We start from the raw sequence: 19,705 nt of genomic DNA on the forward strand, positions 1-19,705 counted from the left end.
CCACTCGTCAGCAGCAATTGCAAGACCAAGACCAACGTCTCCAAGGTTTCAGGGCACAAATCCACGACTTGGCAGTCTTCACATCTCAAAGTTATGTAAACTGCCAAGGAATGGATTATGAAAGGTTTACAGAGCATGCGCCCACTTTTGCTCGTCATCTAGCAATAGAGTTGGAAAGGATGTATCGTACGCTGGGAGGCCATCCAGGTCAAGCCCCACATTGAGCAGATAATCCAATATTAGAGAACAAAAGTGGAAAGTGGGGCATTTTGTGAGATGTTATGAATTGTATCTTTTATTTTGATTTAAGTGTGTGTGTTTCAAGCTATTTTCTTAAAGTTTTCGAATGTAATTCCATCTTTGTGTAATAAATAAACATGATTGACTTTGGTCCGAACTACGCAAGGTCTGATTCATGTTTGGCATGATACGTAGGCAATCTCTAAGATTCGACCACCACGATAAAGATATATATAGTAAATAAAAGCGAATGACAATTTCTTAATTTCAATAAAGCTGGGACGACACAAGCAACCGAGCGAATGCATAATAGAAAGGGATTATTTAGGAGCATTGCATCTCAACGTGTGATTATATATGTGTTAAACTCTCAAAACTAACAAGTTTGTCCATTTTCAGAATTCAGAATTCAACCAGTTAGTTTCTCTAAAGAGTATACTGGCATATTATCACTATCACACAAGATCAAAAGGACCAATACCCGAAAGTATGTCTATCCCAGATGTTGACACAAGTATGGAGATAGAAGAGATGGATGTCGGGAAAATGAAAGAAGAAATGCTTAAGCTCAAGCAGCAAATGGCAGAAATGTACCAAGCTTGGTCTACAGGACAGTTGCCCCCATCTTACCCAAATAACCCTGCTCCATCAATAATCCAAACTCAGGATAATATCACCACTGAATTATCCCCAAGTTTCCCCATTTATCAGCACTACCGAGGCACCACCTCTCAGACACCACAGTCTCCACCTCCAAAACCAGTTCCGTACCTTCCTCCACCTATGACTCCTGTTTTTGTAGCACCTCCCCCTGCTACATTTCACAAATCTCCTAGTGAGCCTACATTTCAGGCCCAAGACAACCAATATTACCCCCCGGAGCCCACCTTCAAAGCCTCCGAAATCAATTCACCTGCTCCTCGGTTTGATCTCCCAACCGAAATTGACAAGCCAGCCAAAAATGCTGAACAAGAAGAGATGTTCAGGAAGGTCAAAAGTCTAGAACAGTCGTTCCGAGACATGCGGGGATTAGGTGGGCAAGTCAGTGTAGCATACAAAGATTTATGCTTATTCCCTAATGTACAATTGCCATTTGGCTTCAAGATGCCCAAATTTGACCTATACAGCGGGCACGGCGACCCAGTAGCCCACTTAAGGGGTTTCTGTAGCAAGATGCGAGGAGCTGGGGGAAAGGATGAATTATTGATGGCTTACTTCAGTCAAAGTCTAAGCGGATCAGCTTTGGAGTGGTATACACGCCAAGACCATGGAAGATGGTACACCTGGGATGACCTGGCACAGGCATTCGCATACCATTTCCAATACAATCTGGAAATCATCCCAGATCGATTATCTTTGACCAAATTTGAGAAGAAACACAATGAAAGTTTCAGAGAGTATGGTTTTCGGTGGAGAGAACAGGCAGCAAGAGTGGATCCTCCTATGAAGGAGAGCGAAATGGTAGACTACTTCCTCCAAGCCTTGGAACCAACTTACTACGCCCACTTGGTTTCAGCGGTTGGAAAATCATTCAACGAGGTAGTGAAGATGGGAGGTATGGTAGAAGAAGGCCTCAAGACAAACAAAATCATGAGCTATTCAGCAATTAAGGCAACTACTCAAGCTATTCAAGGCGGGGTAGGAGGAATCGGAAGAAAGAAGAGGGAGGAAGCAACCGTAGTTGATTCAGGAATTTGGCCAGGACCCAGGGGTTCACCGCTTTACTATAATCAGCAACGACCTCGCCAATCAGCTTACCACCATGATTCATCCCAACATTACTATCACCCTTCAGAGCCTCATTTCGCCATTAACCACGCTCAAGCATACAATCAGCCACCTGTTCACACCAATTGGCGTGCTCCTGTCACACCAAATACCTACCCCCGAGCTTATCCCGGACCAGGTTTCAGGCCTAGACCAGCATTCAGGGGAGAAAGGGAACAGAAAAAGAAAACTTACACTCCATTGGGAGAGTCTTACACTAGTCTGTTCCACAGGCTGAGACAGTTAGACATGTTGAGACCAATACAATCCAAGCTACCCAATCCTCCACCAAAGAATCTGGATTACACCATTAGCTGTGAATATTGCTCCGGTACACCAGGCCATGATACGGAGAAATGTTGGCATTTGAAAAATGCAATACAAGAGCTGATTGATACTAATAAAATCGAGGTTCAAACCCCCGAAGCTCCAAATATCAATAGAAATCCAATGCCAGCCCATCAAGAGGCTAATATGATAGAAATCATACAAGCTGATGGGGAGACAAAGAAGCCATCACAAACTGTCATGATGATCAAGTCTCATGAAACCAAGCCAGATAAGCAGTTAATAGAGGAGAAGCTGGTGTCTAAGCATAACAAGAATGGTGGCGAACCGTCTATGATAGTCGATGAGGGATCATCAAACAAAGTTGCCGCGAAACAAGAGAGGACAAAGGTGATAGTACCAGGGGTTGCTAACAAACCCGTCGTAATTGTGGAAGGAGCACGTACAGATCGGGTTATTATTGCACCTGTAATCCAGCTGCCAATCATCAACAACAAAGCCATCCCATGGAACTATGAACGGGTGACCGTAATGTACAAGGGCAAAGAAATCAAGGAAGAAGTGTGTGAGGTACAAGGCTTGACTCGTTCGGGAAGATGTTTTACTCCCGAAGAGCTGAGAAAAACTAAAAACAATCCAATGCCAACAAAGAAAGCTGTGACGGAAGAAGAGGCGGAGGAGTTTTTAAGAAAAATGAAGCTCCATGATTATTCTGTTGTGGATCAATTAAAGAAGACCCCCGCTCAAATTTCATTGTTGTCATTACTGATCCATTCAGAGGAACACCGTCTGGCATTGATGAAAATCCTGAATGAAGCTCATGTTCCTGAAAAGATCTCTGTAAATCATTTGGGCGAAATAGCCAACAGAATCTTTGAGACAAACAGGATTACATTTGCTGATGATGAATTGCCTGTGGAGGGTACCGAGCACAACAGAGCTCTTTACCTCACCGTGAAATGTGAAAACTCTGTAGTAACCCGGGTATTGGTCGACAATGGGTCCAGTGCAAACATATGCCCTCTATCCACTTTAAACAAATTAAAAATTAAATAGGAGAGGATCCAAAAGAATAGTATCTGCGTAGGAGGATTTGACGGTGGAAGCAGAGATTCATTTGGCGACATAGTGTTGAAGCTAACTATAGGGCCAGTTGAATTCACAATGGAATTCCAAGTGTTGGACATGACTGTTTCTTACAACTTGTTGTTGGGTCGACCATGGATCCATGCTGCTAAAGCAGTCCCGTCAACATTACATCAGGCTGTCAAGTTTGAATGGGACCATCAAGAAATAGTCGTGCATGGAGAAGAAAATTTAAATGCTCACGACAGCACCATTGTACCAGTCGAGGGAGCAGAAATTGACCAAGGACCATGGGTATACCAAGTGTCAGACACAGTGTCGGTAGAGAAAATTCCAGAAGGAAAATACCTTGCGAATCCAAAGGTATCCTCTACATCAGTCATGGTAGCTTATGAAATGCTGAAGAATGGCTTTATACCCGGCAAAGGTCTGGGCTTATCTTTGCAAGGAATTGTACAACCAGTATCTCTCCCCGAGAACTGGGGAACATTCGGTTTAGGGTTCACACCTACCGCCAATGACGTGATAAGAGCCAGGAGGTTGAAACACCAAGCATGGGTTCTTCCAAAACCAGTACCACAGCTGTTGAAGTCTTTTGTCAAGACCGGTGCTAAAAATCGCCCGATAACAACAATTCCTAAATCCCAGGTCAATCCTGAGGAGGAATTAATTGAAAGGTTCGAGAAATTGTTTAGTGATGTAAATATGCTGGAAGACGGAGAAGGGTGTAGCAACGCAGAAGTTCAATTCGTTGGACCAGAAACAAAGCTCAATAATTGGAAAGCCACTCCTCTCCCAATTCGAAAGGAGTCTTGGTAGTTTATTTTGATTTTCTTTCAGTTTGTTTGGGATGTTTCAAGGTTGTAATCCCAAAATTTATCTTACAGTTGGTTTGAAGCGTGCAAAACCTTGTTATCTTTCATTATCCAATAAAAAGCAGTTTCCTTTTTATTATCATTCCTAATAGCTTTCTTTTCTTTTTCTTCTTTTCTGTACAGTTCTTTTTACGCTGGCTCTAGTGATATGGCATGCATGAGGAATCTTCAGCCCAGTCTTAAAAATCAATCTGGTTCCGAAATATTAATTCAAGAAACATATTGTGATTATGGATCAGAATATGATGAAGATGAGGTTTTTGAAGAGATTAGTAAAGAGTTAATTCACTTTGAGGAAAAAATCAAACCTAACTTGAATGATACCGAGGATGTCAATATAGGGGACACAAGTAATGTCCGGGAAACTAAAGTAAGTGTCCATCTCGAGCCAAAAATCCGAGAGGATTTAATTAAAGCACTCATAGAATTCAAAGATGTTTTTGCATGGTCGTATGACGATATGCCGGGCTTGAGCACTGATTTAGTGGTCCACAAATTGCCCACCGATCCAATGGTGCCTCCTGTCAAGCAGAGGCTGAGAAAATTCAAGCCTGATATGAGTGTGAGAATTAAAGAAGAAATCACCAAACAATTGGAAGCAAAGGTCATTCGAGTCACTCGATATCCTGTTTGGTTAGCTAATATCGTTCCTGTGCCAAAGAAAGACGGCAAAATTAGAGTATGCGTCGACTATCGCAATCTCAACAAAGCAAGTCCAAAGGATAATTTCCCATTACCCAATATCCATATTTTGATCGACAATTGTGCCAAGCATGATATAGGATCTTTCGTGGATTGTTATGCCGGATATCATCAAATTCTAATGGATGAAGAAGATGCAGAAAAGACGGCATTCATCACACCATGGGGAACTTATTGCTACAGGGTAATGCCATTCGGTTTGAAGAACGCCGGAGCAACCTATATGAGAGCAATGACCACAGTGTTTCATGATATGATACACAAGGAAATTGAGGTATACGTGGATGATGTAATCATAAAATCAAAGCATCAGACCAACCACGTTGGGGATTTGAGGAAGTTCTTCTTAAGACTTCGCAGGTACAACCTCAAGCTTAACCCTGCCAAGTGCGCATTCGGAGTTCCATCTGGAAAATTGCTGGGATTCATAGTCAGTCGACGAGGCATCGAGCTAGACCCATCAAAGATCAAAGCCATCCAAGAACTGTCACCCCCAAGAAACAAAACTGAAGTAATGAGTTTGTTGGGAAGGTTAAATTATATCAGCAGGTTTATTGCTCAGCTCACAACAACTTGTGAGCCAATTTTCAAATTGTTGAAAAAGGATGCTGCGGTCAAATGGACTGATGAGTGTCAAAAAGCGTTCGATAAGATAAAAGGGTACTTGTCAAAACCACCCGTATTGGTCCCGCCAGAGCCAGGAAGACCTTTGATTCTTTACTTGACGGTTTTGGAAAATTCATTTGGTTGTGTATTGGGGCAGCATGACCTCACTGGCAGAAAAGAACAGGCCATCTACTACCTTAGCAAGAAGTTCACAGCTTATGAGGTTAAGTATACTCATCTGGAAAAGACATGTTGCGCCCTAACATGGGTAGCTCAAAAATTAAAACACTATTTGTCATCCTACACTACTTACCTCATTTCTAGGTTGGATCCATTGAAATACATTTTTCAAAAGCCTATGCCAACAGGAAGACTTGCAAAGTGGCAGATATTGCTCACAGAATTCGACATCGTCTATGTGACTCGAACTGCAATGAAGGCTCAAGCACTGGCCGATCATTTAGCCGAAAACCCGGTCGATGAGGAATATGAGCCGCTGAAGACTTATTTTCCTGATGAGGAAACAATGCATATCGACGAGGTGGAGCAAATTGAAAAACCTGGCTGGAAACTTTTCTTTGATGGAGCTGCTAACATGAAAGGAGTCGGAATAGGAGCTGTAATCATTTCTGAAACAGGGCATCACTATCCTGTTACGGCTCAACTACGATTTTATTGCACCAATAATATGGCTGAATATGAAGCTTGCATTTTGGGGTTAAGGCTAGCTGCAGACATGGGTATCCGAGAAATCTTAGTCATGGGAGATTCGGATCTTTTGGTACATCAAATTCAAGGAGAATGGGAAACCCGAGATTTGAAGCTCATACCATACCGACAATGTCTACATGATCTTTGTCAGCGGTTTCAATCAGTGGAATTCCAACATATTCCAAGAATCCATAATGAAGTTGCCGATGCATTGGCTACCCTAGCATCAATGTTGCACCATCCAGACAAAGCTTATGTGGATCCAATACATATTCAAGTCCACAATCAGCACGCTTATTGCAATATGGTTGAAGAAGAATTTGATGGAGAACCATGGTTCCACGACATCAAGGAATATATCAGGATGGGTATATATCCCGCACAAGCCACAGGAGATCAAAAGAGGACCATCAGGCGATTAGCAAATGGATTCTTCTTAAGCGGAGGAGTTTTGTATAAAAGAACACCAGATCTCGGATTATTAAGATGCATAGATGCCAGACAAGCTACAACTGTCATGTCTGAAGTACATTCAGGAGTTTGCGGACCCCACATGAGTGGATATGTGTTGGCAAAGAAAATCCTCCGAGCTGGTTACTATTGGCTTACCATGGAGAGAGATTGTATCAATTTTGTGCGCAAGTGTCATCAATGCCAAATACACGGAGATTTGATTCATTCTCCACCATCCGAGTTGCACACAATGTCGGCACCATGGCCTTTCGTTGCTTGGGGCATGGATGTGATTGGACCAATTGAACCGGCAGCATCCAATGGGCACAGATTCATTCTGGTAGCTATTGATTATTTTACCAAATGGGTTGAGGCCAAGACATTCAAATCAGTGACCAAGAAAGCTGTGGTCAATTTTGTCCACTCAAATATCATATGTCGATTCGGAATCCCGAAGGTGATCATCACAGATAATGGTGCTAATCTTAACAGCAACTTAATGAAAGAAGTATGCCAACAGTTTAAGATTACACATCGTAACTCTACCCCATATCGGCCCAAGGCGAATGGAGCAGTAGAAGCAGCCAACAAAAACATAAAGAAGATACTGCGGAAAATGGTAGAAGGTTCAAAACAATGGCATGAAAAATTACCATTTGCATTATTGGGATACCGCACTACTGTTCGCACTTCAGTAGGAGCAACTCCTTATTTGTTGGTATACGGCACTGAAGCGGTAATTCCTGCAGAAATTGAGATTCCTTCCCTTCGAATCATCGCCGAAGCAAAGATTGATGATGATGAATGGGTCAAAACCCGTTTAGAACAGTTGAACTTGATTGACGAAAAACGATTGACCGCAGTATGTCATGGTCAATTATATCAAAGAAGAATAGAAAGAGCATACAATAAAAAGGTGCGTCCCCGGAAGTTTGAAGTAGGTCAGCATGTGCTGAAACGCATTCTTCCACATCAGGCTGAAGCAAAAGGCAAATTTGCTCCGAATTGGCAAGGACCATTCATTGTGACCAGAGTATTATCGAATGGTGCACTATGTTTAACAGATATTGAAGGCAAATGCATAGATATGGCGATCAATTCTGACGCGGTAAAGAGATATTATGCATAACTTTTTGAATGTTTGTATTTAGCACTATTTCAAAGATTGAAATGACAAAGGCAATTTATTCTGCTGTCCAAACACTATACCATTTGCTTCCCCTTTGAGCCATACTTGTTTCTTTCCTAACCTCTCTTGGAATCAATAAAATAATAAAAAAAAAATCAAAATCTTCACTATTATGTAGTGAACTACGTTTGACCTGATTCCTCAAAGAAGGATACGTAGGCGCCTCACGGCTCGGTCATAGGGTGCACCACATGCACAATGTGCACGGAAAAGAAACATTAAGAGACCCCAATCAAGAAACTGGGGCAGGAATTGTATTGGAAATAAAAAAAAGATTCCAAGAGTTGTAATTTTAAACCCATACCAAAGCTATTTAGCTTTTAATACCTTTTCCATTCCTAACCTTACACCAAAAAGACATTTCGATCAATCTTAGAAAAATGCTGATGCAAGCAAATGAAGTGGTACAAACAAGGAAAGAAAGTAAAATGAGAGAGTCTTATAGGTGAAAACCCACACGGGCACCATAAGGCGACGGAAGTTGAGAGAAAAGTAAAATGAGAGAGTCTTATTGTTGAAAACCTTCGCAGGCACCATAAGGCGAAAAAGAAGTGAAGAAGTGAAAAACGAGACAAATTTATCGGTGAAAACTCCTTAAAACAATTGAAAGGAGATTGATTAAAAGACTGGGTTAATTAATCCGAAATGCATACCCTAATCATTGGTGCCAGTAATTCCAATCAGATAAGTCCTTTATTCTTTTTCCAACAGTCATCCAAAAATTGGATATTTCTTTTCATTCTATAATTGTCGAAATCAGCGTATTTCGTTACTAATAATCTTACTTTTTCCAAGCTTTGAGATAAGTTTTATTCCAAACAAATAAGAAAGAATGTCAAGGTATACTACCAAGATTCAAGGTTACAAAATACAGCCACGAAAGGTGGGAGATAAAAGTACGGGTGCAAGAAAGATGAAATCAAAAGAGGATCAGCAAAGTCAAAAGAGGCACATGATTACAGTTGAAAGATTTTGAAGGAAAACACACAGAAGGGAATCATATAGTCAAGGATCAATTACAAAGACAAAACAGTCTTTTCAATCATTCCAAGGCAATAAAGAGAGACGAAGAGAAACATCACCATCGGCAAAAATACCACAGCCAGCCACCCTGCTTTAAACTAACGAAGTTTTCTTTGATTTAAAACAGGGGCAAATACAATATTTGTGTCAGGAAATACCTGGTAAAGAATTAAAGAAGTCAGGCGTCCACCTGGAGAATGAGGACAAAGAATTGAAGAAATCAGGCGTCCACCTGGAGAATGAGGATGAAAATTGAACGAGTCAGGCGTCCACCTAGAGAATGAGGATGAAAATTGAAGAAATCAGGCGTCCACCTGGAGAATGAGGATGAGAATTAAAGAAGTCAGGCGTCCACCTGGAGAATGAGGATGAGAAAAAAGAAGAAGTCAGGCTTCCACCTGGAGAATGAGGACAAAGAATTAAAGAAGTCAGGCGTCCACCTGAAGAATGAGGATGAAAATTAAAGAAGTCAGGCGTCCACCTGGAGAATGAGGATGAAAATTGAAGAAATCAGGCGTCCACCTGGAGAATGAGGATGAGAATTAAAGAAGTCAGGCGTCCACCTGGAGAATGAGGATGAGAAAAAAGAAGTCAGGCTTCCACCTGGAGAATGAGGACAAAGAATTAAAGAAGTCAGGCGTCCACCTGAAGAATGAGGACGAAAATTAAAGAAGTCAGGCGTCCACCTGGAGAATGAGGATGAAAATTGAAGAAATCAGGCGTCCACCTAGAGAATGAGGATGAGAATTAAAGAAGTCAGGCGTCCACCTGGAGAATGAGGATGAGAATTAAAGAAGTCAGGCGTCCACCTGGAGAATGAGGACAAAGAATTAAAGAAGTCAGGCGTCCACCTGAAGAATGAGGATGAAAATTAAAGAAATCAGGCGTCCACCTGGAGAATGAGGATGAAAATTAAAGAAGTCAGGCGTCCACCTGGAGAATGAGGATGAGAAAAAGAAGAAGTCAGGCGTCCACCTGGAGAATAAGGATGAGAATTGAAGAAGTCAGGCGTCCACCTGGAGAATGAGGATAAAGAATTAAAAAGTCAGGCGTCCACCTGGAAAATGAGGATGAAGAAAGAAAAGAAGCAGTCGAGGCACCCACCTGAAGAACGAGGGAATGCAATTGAAGTGTTGAAACCAAAAGCCCACTCATGTGAGAAAGGAGCACACTTAGAATCACTAAAGCAGAGGAGTCAAACAGAATCCCCAGCAAGAAACAACAAGAGTTCCAAGAGGAATACGGAATAAGCCAAATGCCCAAGATTCACCAAGATATCAAGACAACAAGAAACGCAAGGGCATGATCTAGATAAGATTTTTATAATTCATGTACCATAGTCTAGTCTAATTTTGTATTTCCTTTAAAGCGAGGTGTAATAAGGAGGTCAGCAAGCAGTAATAGCAGCACGAAGCAGCAGTAACATCACAGTCCCACGGTAGTCCCAGCTACCCAAAACTTCCCGAACTACATTGACCTGATTCCTTTATAGCCAAGGATATGTAGGAAACCTTTGAAGTAGAGGTTCGGTCAAATCTTTCTAAAAATGCTTCCCACGGAGTATTCGAACGGGCAAAAATCGCTTGTATCCGCTCACTTTATCTTTGCACGAAAACTCTTTGAGTTTCCGCACAAAGAGGGGCAGCTGTGAGCACGTGATTTTTGCCTTACGAAAAACTGCTCCAAAATAAATAAAATAAATCTCTTTTACTGTGTAATTTGCGAATTTGCGTGATGGTAAATGTTTGTTTTATGTCCGTAAAATGTTTTCTTTGTCATAATTAAACAAAAATAAAATAAAATACATATTTGCATAAATATAGGATTTAATTATATATTTAAGAGATAATTTAAATAAAATCACAAAAATATGCATTGGTTCTATTTCAAACGTTTCATTGTGCGATTGATGTTTTGACTATGTGTTAAATAATTGTTATGAAGTAATTAATATTTTTTGTGTAAGGTTAAAAAGTGTTTTATAATTTTTATTAAGGTTTTTTATATAATTTAAATAAAAATAGAAAATTTTGTAATGGTGAAAAAATTGGACCTGGATTAAAATCCAGGCCCAAGTGAATTAATTCCCTTCACAAGCCCAATCCCAACAGCCCCATGTCCGGTCCAATTCAAGCAGAATCAAACGACGTCGTTTGGTCACCCCTTATCAAGGGCCGTTGGATTAAATACAACCAACGACCAAGATCTCATCACCCTAACCCAAGACCCTTACCCGACCCACTGCCCCGGTTCAACCCGTCCCCCTAACTTAAACCAAACGACACCATTTGGTTAAGTGTGTAGATCTCAACCCTCCATTCTACCTGATCCAACGGATAACATCAGTCCACCCCATCCCTATATAAATCCCAAACCCTTACCCCGGCCCCTAACTAAACACCCCCCCCATCCTCTCCTGTTCATCGTCTTCCCAAACCCCCAATCCTAACCCTAGCCGCCCTAGGATTCCTTCGCTTGAAACCCGGCGGCATCAACGCCGCCGGTCACCACCTTAACACCCTACGACCCCCTGAACACCCTCTATCCGAATATGTTACCAGCTTGGTTCGAATCTCCCTGGAGGTTCTCGAATCTTCATTTGAAGATTCGAGCCAAGTTCAGATCTAGACCTAACAGTCCCAAATCGACACCACAGCTTCCCCTAGTCACCCTGAATATGGATCTATCGTTTGTTTGGTTCGAATCAGTGCGGAACTTCTCGAATTTTCTTTTGAAGATTCGGACCAAACAAGAACAGACTCAGATCCGTTTCAAACTAACACCAAATAACCCCTAGGCTACCCTCACCATTGTGTCATGTTTGGTTCTTCTCGAATCTGACCAGAAATGGTTAAATCCCAAATCGTGTTTTTAAGAACCCTAAAAATACCAAACTTCCGGATTCTGTGCCTATTAAATGAAGATTGAGGTTTAATCGACCTTAGTCGAAGTATTTTCAGTGGAAAATACTTCGACTAAGGTCAGTTTGATTTCAAACAAAAAGGTCCAAATCCAAGTTGAGTTCGAGTGAAGATTCAGAGGTATTTTTTCTATTTCTTTTGTGTATTCTACGTGTATTGTTGTCTGTAATAGCTTTTTAATTTTTCATATTTGTTTTGATCAATTCTGTCATTTCTGTCTCCTACCTATCTACTTAATCCGAATGTGAATTGTTTCTGTTGGTTGTGATTGTTTACAATGTGTGTAATCGACTCGATTAAGTTCGTCGATTAGTTATATTACGAATTTTTCATTTCTGAAAATGTTGACTAAAACAGTCTGCTTCTATTATTTTAGATTAATTATTGACAAATGTTGTAAATAGTCAATTGATTAATGCTCGTCAATTAAATCATGATTGTCTGTGAATCAGTGAATTCAAATGTATGTTGTATATGTATTGTCTGAACATTAAAGTTTCAGGGCATTGTCAGTATTGACAATGATCCTGTGTGTGTTTGATTTTGGTTTAATGTTAAGTCCATTCTGAATTGTTATGATAATTTCAGAAATATGCTGTTATGATGTTAGTTCTGAATTCAGTGTAATATTGCTGTAATGTCCAGTTTGAATTCAGGCTTACAAAAGTTGGTCAAATACAATTGTGTTAGGAGGTTAATAGGATTGGTTTTAGCTGTAAATCAGAAAGATAACTAAGTTTGTACAGATTTTAGAATCTGTTTTGCTGTAGGTTCTGATTTTGTTTTCAGTAATAACATTAGGATTTCAGGGGCACTTCTGGGAATGAAACAGTAAAAAACAGGGTATTAATGCTAGTGTATTATAATGTAATGTTAGTTGCTATTAGTTAATAATACTAATGGGGAACAAGGGATAATGGGCTGCTGAAAATCAGGGAAAAGGTTTTACATAATGGGATTTTCTGTTTTTTAAAAAAAGAAGGGGGTCCAAGAAGCACTTAAATTGCCTAGGACCAGCCCTGTATAAATACAGGAGCTGGACAGATAGTTAAGGAGAAGAGAATTTTGAGTGAGAAAGACAGAATTTTAAGGGAGAGAAACAGAATTTTCAGAGAGCTTTTTAATAGAGAGAGAAATTTTTTAAGAGAGAATTTTTAAGAGATTTTGAGGGCTGAGATTTTAAAGGAAGGAAACAGAAAATAGAACATTCACATACACACTCACATACAGATACAGCAGCAGAAACAGAAAATCAGAAACAAACTGAATTTGAAACTGAAGAAAAAACTGAAATCTGAAATGTTGTTCTTTTGTTGAATCTGTTCAACTTTATGTGATTCCACTGTTCAGTTAAAATCCGAAGTGTTTCTTAAAAGTACTTTACTGTGCATCTGGGCTCTTCGAATCCTATTCCTGTTCAGATTTACTGTGTTATCAGTATATTCTACTGAATTTGTTACTGCTGTAACTGCTGAAACTTACTTCTTCTACCTCCATTTTCAGGTATATGTCTTTTAAATTTTAAGTTGGAAAGAGATTTCAGCATGACCCATCAATGAAGTTTGAATTGAAATGCTATTGCCAATTGTCCAAGTTCATTATTTTCATTTTTTTATGATTAATTAGTAGTAAACTCAATTTGATAGCCATAGGTTAAATTGTCTTATTTTGAAGTTCATATAAAACTTTGTAATAATGTTATCCATGTCAAACTTCATTAGTTAAGTTATCTATGAGTTATGTAAATAAGAAGCATGGTAGAAGGTTGGTTTTATTTACACTTCATGGTGTTGTTAGATAGGTATAGCATAATATAGCATTATCAAAGAAAATATGCTATAAGTTTATCTTGTTAGTTAATTAGTTGTTGTTTAAAGCTATATGATGATTAGCTGCAATTTGCCATCTTTTGGCATAATATTGGTGGTGTTCATAATTTATAGTTGAAAGATGTATTAGTATAATCCGTATGTTCAAAAGTGTCAAATATAGTAAATAATATTGTATGCAATATCATTTTATTAAGTCAACAAGACTTATTCTCTTTCTTAGTAATAAAAGGCTTAGGAACTTATACAATGCAAAAATTAATATAGTTAGTAATAATTCACATAGATTGAGAATCAAATTGGTTTGATTATATCTATATCTATCCTAACTCAGTCATAGGCATAACTAAGTAAGTTAATTTCATCTATTAAGATTAAAACGAGTATGTGAAAATAAGTTGAGTTGTATATACACAAATGGCAACATTTTAAATCAATGGTAATTAAAAATAGAATTTGCATTAAATAATCATGAAAATTCCCGGAAAATATTTCCTTCCTTTATGAATCATTTATTTTCGGTTTTAAATGCAATTTATTCTTTGGCATATATATATGTCACATTTGTTTTAAAGTTAGTATTAATCATATTTTTATTCTGTCCTTTGACTTTGAATAATTGGAATGAATATGATTTATATTCGGAAATTATAGTCAATGGTCAATATTTAATAAATTGTGGTTTACTTTCCAAAGTTTAAAGAATATCTTAAAACAAGATTTTTCGTGATATAACAAACATTTTTTTAAAATTCCATAATATCATTACAAATATGTTGCGCAATTAGGGATACGTTCGCGTACCCTGATTATACTTTTAAAAAACAAAACTTCGGATTATGCGTACGCGCAATTTCGAGCGAATATTTAATAAAAGGATTTTTCTAAAGGCGTTAAATCAATTTCATAAAAATCCGATATGTACGGTTCATTATTCAAAAAAATAATTATTCTTGATTCAACGCATTCTCGAAAAAAAATGTGCTTAATAAATATATTGTCAAAAGTAATTGTGTACACGTGCGCGTGACACAATTCCGCATTTACAACACGAATATACGTACGCGTAATTCGATTCAAAGAAGGTTTATTATTCATAATAAGTATAAGCAGTAGTAAAATCAGATAACATCAATATTTAATAAAATCAAGTTGATTAAGCCAATAATAAAAACAGTTAAGCGACCGTGCTAGAACCACGGAATTCGGAAATGCCTAACACCTTCTTCCGGATTAACAGAATTCCTTACTCAGGATTTCTGGTTCGCAGAAAAATAAACAGAGTCATATTCTCCTCGATTCAGGGATTATAATTGGTGACTTGGGACGCCTCAAAATTCCCAGGTGGAGACTCTGAAACAAATAAACAAATTCCGTTTCGACTGTCCTTTAATTGGAGAAAACTCCCCACGCGCCCCGCGGGCGCAGGAAAAAGGAGGTGCGACACTTAGCTGGTCAGCACGCAAGCCGAAACAAATAAATGTTTACATAGCACATAGAATGCATCAAGATGGTCTGTTATTTTGGGCACACCTGTCCTAGACGGACCCAACTCCTGTGTTGAGTCCCTTAAGTCAAATGCACATGATGCAAACAAACGTTCCTACTAGGGATCCGGCAGGAAGCTATGTTTTTCTAGGTTTAAATCCTGGGGTTTTGGTCTAGACTTGGGGTACCCGATCGGACAACTGGGGCCGAGGAGGGGGCAACGTACCGGGAGCACTGAAGTCTACCCGGCCTTGTCGTTTGCCCAGCCTCAATCTATTTGGTATAATTTCTACAGAAAAAGCGGGCCACGCGAACGTGTGCACCATTTTCAGAAGACTCAGAAGGGTTACGTAGGAAGACAATTATATACAATTCAAACAATATTAAAGCGGTAAACAGATAGCATTTAACACAAAAGGTTCACAGAATACAGTAATATCAACAATAAATGAAGCCAAGTAAAAAAATCATTTAACAAGCACGAATTCTTGAACACTGAACCAAAGATTCTGGGTTTCTCCCCAGCAGAGTCGTCAGAGCTATCACGCCTTCTTTTAACTACACCCCGCGAGGGGTATAAGAGAGTTTTTCCAATTTAAGTGACAATCGAAACAAGATTATTTATATTAAATTCAGAGTCGCCACTTGGGATAATTTATGGTGTCCCAAGTCACCGGTTTAAAATCCCGAATCGAGGAAGTTGACTCTTATTTATGGTCTGCGAACACAGAAATCCGGGTAAGGAATTCTGTTAACCTGGGAGAAGGTGTTACGCACTCTCGAGTTCCGTGGTTCTAGCACGGTCGCTTAGCAATTTATACTTGGCTTATTAGAATTGCTCAATTACTGATTTTAAAACCTATATGTATTTGCCTTTTTAGCTGCTTTTACTCACTTGAGTTATTCATAATTAAAGAATTGAGTCACGTGTACGTGTACTCATTTCGTTTGGCGCGTCAAAAATCATGTCACGTGTACGTGTCCATAATTAATCACGCTTTATTAATTAAGATTGTTGTGTTCAAAGTTGCGCGAACACATACCTTGGTTTTAATTTTAGGAATCTTGGCTATGTCACGCGAATGTGTACATAATCACGTTTATATATTCAAAACACGCCTAAAGCACTCTAACGGTGTTCATTATTCTTCTTAAATTTTGAGATTATTGTAAGGCCATGACTTTATAGAGTGGAAATTGTGGAAAGAGTGTAAGATTCCTACATTAAAGATTATTTACAAAGCCAATTGTATTACTAACTTGTGAAAACTATTTATAACTGCCAAATAATTATCACTCTATATCTTGAATTTATATTAATATCTATTAGTTATAAGAAATGGGCTAATTGCGCTCCTAGAAAGAAAGAAAAAAATAATCGGCAATTTATTGTTAAGAAACTAGGCAAGTCTATAAATTTATTTGATCGGCAAAGTAATGAGCTAGCTTGCAAATTTATCATTTTTTTTGGTCTTGTGTCCCTTTTATTGCACAAATAAAATTAAATTCTATTCTAACCGAAGTAAATCTCATGGCACATACATTGTGTGCTATTATTATCGTTCTAACTTAACTATCACAAACTTTTCTCAATTTCCACTAATCAAATGGTTCAAGGAACTAACTTTCATGACAGTGAGGCAATCTAAAATTCGAGCCAAACAAATATGCTAATGGACCTCAAACACCAATTAAAGCGGACACATAAAGGTGTACATGGACAGGGCATTTTAATAACGAAATACTATGAATCATTACACCCAATTGACAAAAAGGCTTAGGATTACTACACTTATACTCATAACTAACCAAACATTAATCTAAATATGGTTGTGCAAACAATAGAATTAGCCGCGAAATTTAAATCGTACAATAACAAATAAAAGATTGAAGATGACTAATAAGAACTCAAGAAAAGAGTAAAGAGACTTGGACTCTTAATAAAATAAAAAATAAAAAAAAAACTCCTCAGTATATTAAAGGAAAGAATGTAAGCACATCGACAATCATTATTAGAAAATGAACAAGAATGGAAACTAACCTTAGACTGAGATAGAAAACTCGCCCGAAAAACCTCGTCGAAGTTTGAACGGATACCTCACTTAACATCCACCCTTTTTGGAGTGTTTTTGGAGCTGCTTCGGGTCTCCTGTAGAGGCAGTTTTTGGTGCGTTTTTGCTGGATTTATGTTGTGTTTGAACTCCTATTTCAGACTGACTTTCACTGAGTTTTGGATTATTTTGATGTCTGATTTTGAGCTGTTTCATGGCAGATTTTTGTGACTATTTTGGAGGAGCCTTTGGTAGTGTTTTTTCATGGTATTTTGTTGATTTTAGGATAGTTTTTAGTTGGCCATTGAATGGATGATGGTTAATGAATCGATGAGGAAGAATAAGGGGATAAGTAGTGCTGTTAAGAGATGGGGATATATGGGTAATGGCTGAAGCTTCTTAGGGAATTAAAGGTGAGCTCTCCCTTGTTAAGGAGATGCTGCCGATTTTGCTTCAAGCTCTAGATCTTAGGTGTTCTATGTTGTGCTCATGAAGCAAAAGGTGACATATTTTTTGGGTCCCCTTTGAAAAACGGCGGATCCCATGGATTTCAAGGTGTAGGTCTATGTAGGGATTAAGTACTATTATACAGGGGTATGAATTAGGTTAGGGGTAGGAGCCTAGGAATTATGGGCTTGGGAATTATGGGCTAGGTCCAAAAATTAGACCTAAAAATGGGTTACTTGAGCCCAAGTTTTAATCTTTCCCTGCGAACGAGATTAAAATGATCTCATTTATTAATTAGTCCTACTTAAGTAAAATAACTATTAAAATAAGACTCTGACCGTTAAAATAAACTATTTTTTTGGTATTTTTCAAGATTAAAAATGACTACAAAATATTAATGAAACTATTTTTTTGTAATTTTTATTTTCTTGTAATAAAATAAAGTAACAAAGTAAAAATTAGTTGAAATAGCTATATTAGGCCTAAAATAAATATTTACGTGCTAAAATATAAAAATTTTGGGGAGGGTCAAAAATCACATGTCTACACCACATAATCGTCATTTTCTAGAAATTCTTCTACCAACTCCACTATGCATTGTACAACCCAAAAAGTCCGTGCCACAGCTCATTTTGTACAATCGTTGAACACATTAGCCTACCTCAGCAACACGAATCCCAGGTTCTAGGTAACATTTTACGGGTCCTTATAGGTTGTGACCATGATAGGATCATAGAGAGATGCCAGTTTGAGGCTAAGTAGGTGGATAATCTTCTGCGGGACGTTCTGAGGTTGTTTGATCCTTATGATTTTTCTATGAAGAGTTTACTTTCTATCTAGTGGGATGTATGTGCTATACTTATACTTCAGATTTCTTGAGGAAGTTTGGACGATTGTTATGAGGGTGAATATGCACTGGGTAGATGATCTGAAGTATTTTAGGACAAGTGATACATAAGCTTATGAAGGATCTAGTTGAATTACGGTGCAAAATCATTGTAGTTGTGGAGTAAGAGTATTATGGATTAGCTGATATTATGTTCTATGGCGTCGAGCCAAATGGGGTAGGCTACTATTGACAATTAGATTGAATGATCATGTGTTATACTGGTTGGACTGAGGCATACTTGCGAATCGGTTATGGTGTGAAGAGGTCGACTTCGAGGATGACTCGGGTAAGGAAATTGCTGGATGCATGATGTATTACACCTTATAGATATATAGAAATCTTAGAATAATTCAAGTTTCTTATTCATGGGGGATGTAGTGAGCAAGGAAAAGGAATCGATTGGTTGCTTCTTCTTTTTTGGGTATTCATGTGCTAGTGAAGCACAAGAAGCTTGACGCCTATTGATTGTGCATTGGGAATTAGAGCATGGTGGATGACTATTGAGAAGGTTTCAATGAGTTCATGATTCATATGTGGTATTTGAGGGTTCCCTGGATTTGCATAGGCTAAGATTTGAGATTTGCATTGGGTGGTGCCGAGACTTGTGGTATTTTTATATCATTATTAATTCTACATTTCAGTATTAGAGAGGTTAGAGAAACACCTTAAAATTCATAGAAGGTCTCTTCAGAGTGGGCATCTCAGTTGTGGTACTATTGGCTATTTGAGAGGGAATACATGGGCTTATGTACCTTAAAATAACGTGGTTTCATGCTAGGATCTCTTAGGGTGAGTTTGATTAAAGATCGTTGTGTAAGGGCAAGGAGAAGTGTTAACTTGAAGGCAAGTCAAGAGGAACTCAAAAAATTAGGTCAGCTTGGTAGTGGTTTGGACCATCATAGTAATAGAAGTTCGTTTCCTTTGGTGTGATGGAGCTTTACAAGCATTTTGTGGCAATACTCTTAGGTTTGATAGTCAGCGAGAGTTCGTTGGATTAGAGGTTTGATGTTTTGGTAATATGATAAATGGGTTCCGAAGAGTTCATAAGAGATTGGAGCATAACTCGAGGCTGATGTATTCTACAGGTGTGGAAGGTTTGTTGCGTGTTGCGATGTTCTCTGGAATCAATTTAAGTGTAGA

General features: G+C 38.6%; 1 protein-coding gene across 1 annotated transcript in view; it reads right to left on the bottom strand.

The window, feature by feature from the left end:
* The window catches only part of LOC138877092 (uncharacterized), a 66,768-nt gene extending 49,018 nt beyond the window's left edge, over positions 1–17,750 (bottom strand). The window contains exon 1 of the mRNA XM_070156609.1: positions 17,220–17,750. Coding sequence (XP_070012710.1) covers positions 17,220–17,287 — 68 coding nt within the window. The 5' untranslated portion in view covers positions 17,288–17,750. The remainder of the gene's footprint in view (positions 1–17,219) is intronic.
* Between the last annotated feature and the right edge of the window lie 1,955 nt (positions 17,751–19,705).

Source organism: Nicotiana sylvestris, chromosome 9, assembly GCF_000393655.2.
Source record: "Nicotiana sylvestris chromosome 9, ASM39365v2, whole genome shotgun sequence".
NCBI lineage: Eukaryota > Viridiplantae > Streptophyta > Magnoliopsida > Solanales > Solanaceae > Nicotiana > Nicotiana sylvestris.